The 8,109-nt window shown below is 45.4% G+C and overlaps 1 protein-coding gene across 2 annotated transcripts in view; it reads left to right on the top strand.

Moving 5' to 3' along the window:
- Window positions 1–8,109, top strand: part of RAB6A (RAB6A, member RAS oncogene family) — a 62,736-nt gene that overhangs the window by 37,472 nt on the left and 17,155 nt on the right. For both annotated transcript variants that reach the window (XM_081327883.1, XM_081327882.1), the window contains exons 2-3: window positions 1,338–1,396; window positions 6,409–6,462. In XM_081327883.1, the coding sequence (XP_081184009.1) occupies window positions 1,338–1,396; window positions 6,409–6,462 (113 nt within the window). The remainder of the gene's footprint in view (window positions 1–1,337; window positions 1,397–6,408; window positions 6,463–8,109) is intronic.

Consider the following 8,109-nt stretch of genomic DNA (forward strand, 5'->3'; position numbering starts at 1 on the left):
TTGGTAACACGCAACGGTTGGTTCTTTGACGAGGTTACCATTCTCCTAATTATTGAGGTGGGGGAATGATTTCAAGTTTTCATAAGAGTTACTGGCAGTAGCTTCCTTATTCATTCTTTGCAACAGGCACTTACGAATCTTCATTGACAACAAAAATGAAATTTTGTTGTTCATAAGTTTCCATTTGAATTGAATTACTTTTTCTCCTTGTGACTCACTCACTCTCCTCTCTCTCTCCTATCTATCCACTTATCTACTGTCTGTTTGTCTGTCTTTATCTCTCTCTCTCTCTCTCTCTCTCTCTATCTTATCTATCCACTAATCTACTATCTGTCTGTCTGTCTGTCTTTATCTATCTATCTATCTATCTATCTATCTATATCTTATCTATCCACTAATCTACTATCTATATCTATCATCTGTCTATCCGTCCGTCCGTCCATCCATCTATCCTATCTATCCACTTATCATCTATCTATCTGTCTGTCTGTCTGTCTGTCTATTTACCTATCTACCTATCTATCTATCGTCTGTCTGTCATGGCTGCCATCACAAGAAAAATGACTCTGGGCTGCCGGTAAAGCACAATGCAAATATAAACTATCACGATAAAATGTAAAAACGGTATTAAAAATTAAATATTGCTAAACATAAATTATACAAACCCCAGGCAGAGAGAGAATAAGTATATCCACCTCTGTACTGGATATCTACACATATTTTCGCTTTTCTCTGGGACTCCCGGGATTGGTGACACAGCTAAGGATTTCTGGAATATCGGGGGGGGGGGGATGGAGCTGACCTAATGTCGGGGGAGACTCCCAAAGCTGCTTTTCCCAAAGGCAACCGGATTTTCTTGTTCTGTTTTGTTTTCCTTAAAAACGTTTTGCTTCTCATCCAAGAAGCTGCTTCAGTCCTGGCTGGCTGAGGAATTCTGGGAGTTGAAGTTCACAAATCCTAAAGTTGTCGAGTTTGGAGACCTCTTGTCCTCCTTGATCATTGTGTTTGGCCAATCCTGGATCGGTAGACTCTTGCCCAAAGTTCAGCTGAACAACATGGAGCCACACACAAGAGTTGCAAAGTGTGAAAGCTTTTGACAGTTGAATCTTACTGTAACGGAGACAGTTGTGAACAACAAATGTTCCTTCACATGCTGCTTAACTAAAAACCCTGCGAAGTGAGCAGTTTGGAGCCCACGTGGCTGATTTAATTGTTGCCACCAAATCACAACCCTTGTCAAGAGGCCATTGATGTCAGACTGCCTTTTCCTCAACTGAACTATGTTGATGCTTAGAAGTTGGCTGGACGTTACCAATGTGTTTGTTTGTTTTTTCCAGTTGGGAAGACTTCCTTGATCACCAGGTTCATGTATGACAGCTTTGACAATACCTACCAGGTAAGGCCTTTTTTTTTTGGTTTTCTGACTTCCAAACTTTGTAACTTACACGTTTCAGGACCTTGCTGAAATGTTCCAGGTTAACAGAGATTTTCCCTCTGTGTTTCTAATCTCACGCAGCAGGAAAGCGATGGACAACGGTGTTTCTCGAGATCGTTCCATAGTAGAATAGAAATAGTAGAAGGTCAGGCCTGTGTTACTAACACAGAGGAATCAAGAAATTTTTTTTCTGGCTTTATTGTCAGTTTCTCTGCTTTCAATGAAAGACGGTACTAGTTATGTACACCGTAGAAAATATTGGACACCGTTTTCTCTTTTCGCGTTTCACATCTATTCCTTATGTGTTTCTGGCTAATACTGGTTCTAGCTAGATACCTTAATAAGTAAGGAAAAAGGCACAGATCTTTTTGCATGGGTAGTGAATGTAACCCACTGGTCAAACATTAAAGCCTGAATTACAGGAGGGTGCTCTGGCCCGTACATTCTGAGACAGAACATAGAATAAACGGGCTGGAAGGGACCTTGGAGGTCTTCTAGTCCAACCCCCTGCTCAAGCGGAAGACCCCTTACACCCTTTCAGACAAGTGGCTGTCCAGTCTCTTCTTAAAAACCTCCAGTGATGGAGCAGCCACGATTTCTGGAGGCAACTTCCGTTCCACCGATTAATCGTTCGCACTGTCAGGAAATTTCTCCTTAGTCCTAACTCTCCTTAACTAGTTTCCATCTGTTGCTTCTTGTCCTTCTCAACTCCCTTTTCTGCCAAATGTAGAAAACGTGAAGTCTTTTGAAAACAAAGGGTAGAAGACTGTGACCACAGGTGGATAGAGAACAGATCATCCACCATTCCCAATACCAGGGGTGGGCAACCTCGGCTCTTTTATGACTCGTGGACTTCTACTCCCAGAATTCCCGAGCCAGCCATGTTGAGGGGAAAGGGAGAGGTTTCCAAGCTGAGCCATGCTGGCTCAGGAATTCTGGGAGTTGAAGTCCACAAGTCATGAAGGGACCATAGTTTCCCCCATGTTGGCTCAGGAATTCTGGGAGTTGAAGTCCACAAGTCATGAAGGACCATAGTTCCCCCATGCTGAGTCAGGAATTCTGGGAGTTGAAGTCCACAAGACATGAAGGGGCCAAATTTTCCCCTATGCTGGCTCAGGAATTCTGGGAGTTGAAGTCCAGGAATCACGAAGGGGCCAAATTTCCCTCATGCTGGCTCAAGAATTCTGGGAGTTGAAGTCCACGAATCACCCCATGCTGGCTGGTTCCTCCCGCAGTTCTCCAGATCCTTAAATATTTTTTTTAAATACTTCTTCCCTTATACTTCTCTGAGGAGCTTAAGGCTGCTTTTCATTATGAAAATCTATTGGGATTTTCTTCAACCAATTTGCTTTTACCCAAGAATGGTACTTGTCCAACTGTGCATCTCCGTCCTAAAAAAAGTTTGCGGACAAGCGGTTCGAAACAAACAGCCCCCATTGCCTTCTCCAAGCCTACAAACCCTGCTTCCTTGTGCTGTGAGGCGTGAGGAAGCCGGAGAGCAGCCATGCGGAAGAAGAAAAGGTCGGCAGAATAGTTTTATTTGCAAGGCACCTTCCAAGCCCTCCCATCAGTCGGTGCCCCGCCCAGCACACGGCTTCGAGGGCTCGGCGCACAACCAGACGGAGGGGAGCTGGAGGAGAACCACCTCTGCGCACCCAGACGAACTTCCAGCTGTGGGCCCGGATCAAATTTGCACAACAGAAGAAACGTTTGGCTGCTTCCTAATAGCTAGCGGGCTTCTGGATTCACTTAGTCTTTGGCTCCTGTCTATGATGACCTGCTTGCCCCCCCCCCATCCTTTGTTCTGCCATTACCCCAATTCAGAGGGGAGGTTGATTTAATTTATATGCTGCCTTTTTTCACAAATAACGTGAGGCAGTGAACATATAAGAGCCTTGGTGGAGCAGTGGGCTAATGCCTCCTTAAGTAACACCAGCTGCCTGCAATTAGTGCAGGTTCGAGTCCCACCAGGCTCAAGGTTGACTCAGCCTTCCATCCTTCCGAGGTAGGTAAAATGAGGACCCAGATTGTTGGGGGCAATTAAGCTGACTTTGTAATAATGCCGCTTGGGGTGTGTGTGTGAAAGCCCTAATAAGCAGGCATATACATAGAATGAAGGCTACTGCTAAGCTTGTAAGCCGCCCTGAGTCTTCGGAGAAGGGTGGGATATAAATGGAATTAAAATTAAATAAAATAATAAAATAGCGCAGGGGTAGGCAACCTCGGCTCTTTTATGACTCATGGACTTCAACTCCCAGAATTCCTGAGTCAGCTATGCTGACTCAGGAATTCTGGGAGTTGAAGTCCATGAGTCATAAAAGAGCCGAGGTTGCCTATCCCTGACTTAGCCGAGCACGAAGCTGCTTGAAATGGAGGGTGGAGAGTAGCAACAAGGGGGGGGGGGTGTTTGTCTCGTTTGGGAGCGGACTCGGCAGAATCTGCTCCTCCTCCGTTGGCAGCCGGAGGTTTCCCCGTGGACAGAGCAGCCGTCGGAAAGATTGAGAAGGGGATTTTCATCGAGAGAGACGGAGCGTCAAAGAGGCCTCTGCTTTGTAAGCCCCTGGCTCAAGGCCTCCTTTTGAAAAATGTTCCCTTCCCTCTAGATACTGGTAGCCCTTGGCTGGACGGCCACAATTTAGCCTCCCGATTTCTGTCGCTAAGCGAGGAAGTGAGTTTTGGCCCGTCGCCCACTTCCTTGCCACAGTTGTTGTTAAGAGCAGGGCTTTTCAACTTTTTTCACCCATCCTACCACTGTGAAGATATGGCAACATCCGAGTACCACCAGTCGCTTGGCAAGGTGTCAACAACCTGATGACCAAAAAGGAAAAAAAGTGATGAAGTACAAGGTAGTCCTCGACTTACAACAGTTGGCTTAGTGACTGTTCGAAATTACAATGGCCCTGAAAAAAAGTGGCCCCCAAGACACAGCCGAGCAAGACACCTGCCTGCCCGCCCGGCAGCGCTCTTCCTCCTGTCCGAGGTTTTCATTGTTGTGAGCATTTCTGTTAAGGATTGGCGGTGGGGTGGGGTGGGGAGGGGGGGTGTTTGGTTTTTATTTCCCCCCCCCCCCCAGTCTGCTGGGTGGTTGCAGCAGGTTTTGGTCACTTCACATGACCCTGGGACACTGTGACCGTCATAAATATGAACCAGTTGCCAAGCATCTGAATGTAAATCACAAGACCCTGGAGATTTATTTATTTATTTATTTATTTATTTTAATTCCATTTGTATCCCGCCCTTCTCCGAAGACTCAGGGCGGCTTACAAGCTTAGCAGTAGCCTTCATTCTATGTATATGCCTGCTTATTAGGGCTTTCACACACACACCCAAGCGGCATTATTGCAAAGTCAGCTTAATTGCCCCCAACAATCTGGGTCCTCATTTTACCTACCTGGGAAGGATGGAAGGCTGAGTCAACCTTGAGCCTGGTGGGACTCGAACCTGCACTAATTGCAGGCAGCTGGGGTTACTTAAGGAGGCATTAGCCCACTGCTCCACCAAGGCTACAACATTCCAGCTGATCGGTGCTTCTTCTGGGCTCAGAAGCGCCAGGATCAGTGCTGAGCTCCAGCTGGATCCTGGCGCTGATCCTGGCGCTTCCGCTGAGCCCCGACAGCCCTGCAGCTCCAGCCGTCTCTCGCTCAGGCTTGTGCGGTGCTGCCACCGGTTCAGCTCATTCCCCTCCCCCGCTGCCACTTTTCTAGGATGCTCGCGTACCACCTGCCAGGTGCCAATGTACCACAGGTGGTACCCGTACCGCTGGTTGGAAAGCCCTGGTTAAGAGAACCGTTGCAGTTGTTAAGTAAATCTGGCTTTCCCAGTGACTTTGCTTGTAAGAAGCCTGCAGAAGGGGAACACGTGACCCTGGGACACTGCAACCATCATAAATACGAGTCAGTTGCCAAGTGTCTGAATTTTGATCATGTGACCACGAGGATACTGCAACGGTCATAAAACTGGTCAGCACCGTTGTAACAGAATAGAATAGAGTAGAATAGAATAGAATAGAAAATATGGAAAGGAAGGAAGGAAGGAGAATGGGAAGGAAGGAAGGAAGGAAGGAAGGAAGGAAGGAAGGAAGGAAGGAAGGAAGGAAGGAAGGATGGATAGTAGAATATCAGAGCTGGAAGGGACCTTGGAGGTCTTCTAGTCCAGCCCCCTGCTCAAACAGGAGAACCTACACCATTTCAGACAAGTGACTGTCCAGTCTCTTCTTAAAAATCTCCAGTGATGGAGCGCCCACGACTTCCGGTGGCCAGCTGTTCCACTGGTTGATTGTCCTCACTCTCAGGAAGTTTCTCCTTAGTTCCAGGTTGCTTCTCTCCTTGATGAGTTTCCAACCATCGTTTCTCGTCCTTCCCTCTGGTGCTTTGGAGAATAACCTGACCCCCTCCTCTTTGTGGCAGCCCCCCAAATACTGGAACGCTGCTATTCTGTCTCCCCTATTTCTTCTTTTCTTTAGACTAGCCAAACCCAAGTCCCGCAGCCGTTCTTCGTACTTTTGGTCTCCAGGCCTTAGATCATCTTAGTTGCTCTTCTCTAAACTTTTTCCAAGGTCTCAACATCTTTTTTGTGCTATGGTGACCAAAATTGGCTGCAGTATTTCAGGTGTGGTCTTACTAGGGTTTTGTAAAGCGGTACTAATACCTCGAGTGATCTTGATTCTATGCCTGTGTTTATGCAACCCAGGATTGCATTAGCTTTTCAGTTGAGGACGACCTGTAATGGAAGTAGAAGTTTGATCTTTGCCTTAGATTAGATCCTGGATTATTTGCCAGTTGTTCATCCACAATTTGAAAAGGCAAATTTGCTTGATTAAATGGATCCAGCACGGTAGCTAATATTTCAAATTTTCATTCTTCTTGACCGCTCATTGAGTGGATTGTGCATATTTTAGCAAAAGGAAAGTGTGTGTGTGTGTGTGTGTGTGTGTGTGTGCATTTCTGTACTCACTATTGAATTGCGTTTTGCAGGCAACAATTGGCATTGACTTCTTATCGAAAACTATGTACCTGGAAGATCGCACAGTGAGTAAGAGTTTTGCAGTAACTAGCCTGTTTTAACAGTGATGGTGCAATTGCCTTGCCTAAATCAGGGTTTCCCAACCTTGCGAATCTTTTTAAGATGCGTGGACTTCCAACTCCCAGAATTCCCCAGCCAACATGTTGAAGTCCACTTGCCTTAAAATTGCCAAGATGCCTGGACTTTTAACTCCCTGGCTGACTGAGGAATTCTGGGAGTTGAAGTCCACAAGTCATCAAAGGGCCAGGTTTTGAAGTCCCCTGCCCGAATGTGTCGTTTCAAACTGCATAACGAAGGATGAAACCTAAATCTCGCAAGCATAAGTTGGATGGAATTGTCTTTACACGAAAAAGAGGTTAATTTGAAGTGGCCGGTAAGCCGCCGCGCAAGTGTGTTTTTTTGACGCCATCCTCATACAACGAAACCTCCCTACCCATCGTTCATTGGCTCCGGGAGGCGGAATGAGTACCGAAAACAATAAGTACCAGACAAATTTTTTCCCTTATTTATTTATTTAATTTATTTATTTAATTTTTAATACCGCCCTTCTCCCGAAGGACTCAGGCCGGTGTACAGGGCAATAAATATCAAAATATAAATACAAAAGTTAAAAAAGAAGTTAAAAAGAATTAAATAATTATGCCCAATATAATACAATAATAAAACTGTGTTAAAACTAAGTCCAACCCCAAACCCATCAGACCAGGCCAGATTGTTCAAATAAATAAGTTTTTAAATCGCGCCGGAAGGAGCGAAGGTCAGGGGCCATCCTTATTCCTTAAGGAATAAGGTAGCGAGTCACAAGGCAAACCGCCCCCCCCCAACGTAAAAGCTTCTAGCTTTTACGTTGAATGCCAAAAAAAACAAACTATGAATAGCAGGACATAATTTTCACGTCAAAATGCACTGACTTTCAAGGCCGTTGAGTACCAGGCTAGAAGCCAATGAAACAAACTGAAACCCACAGCTGGCTAGGGGATTCTGGGAGTTGACACCTCGATGTTCCGCTTAGACAGAAATCGCCTCAAAATTCCCCCGTGACAAAAAGACATTTATTCAGTGTCCCAGTTATTGTACTTTTATTTTATTAAAAAAGCCAAGCCTTTCTTTCCTATATTTAAAATAGGCAGTACAATTCCACGCTTTTAACTTTACGGTTAATGCTGAAGAGCTGGAAGCTTCAGCCCTCGCAAGTAAACCAGACAGAAAATAGGGGTAGATGAGTTAATTCTACCTTATTCTAAGCCGGGGTGGGGTCTTCAAGCTCGGCCTTTTAAAGACTTGTGGACTTCAACTCCCAGAATTCCTCTGCTTGGCTGAATTTTTTTTTTCTTACCATCACAATCCAGCAAATCATTTTGAATAGAATGCTCTGGGCCAAAGCCATCAAAACGAAACTAATAACCCTTCGCAGATTGGTTACTTTTTTTAAAAAAATCACACGGTTAGGAAACCTTGCCAGCCATCTTACCATCAATGCTTCATCTCGCTTTAAAATTCGATGCGGGCTTAAGCTACACGGCATACGGCTGGTGATCGGCTTTGTTCATAACGCCTGCTGATTCTAAACAGCTGCTTTTTACTTATCCCAAGTTTCTTGCGAAATCTTTTTTAACTCAAGCGCAGAGGTGCACAACCCGGGTGACTTTTAA

This window comes from Vipera berus, assembly GCF_964194415.1.
Source record: "Vipera berus genome assembly, chromosome: 4".
In the NCBI taxonomy this organism is placed as follows: domain Eukaryota; kingdom Metazoa; phylum Chordata; class Lepidosauria; order Squamata; family Viperidae; genus Vipera; species Vipera berus.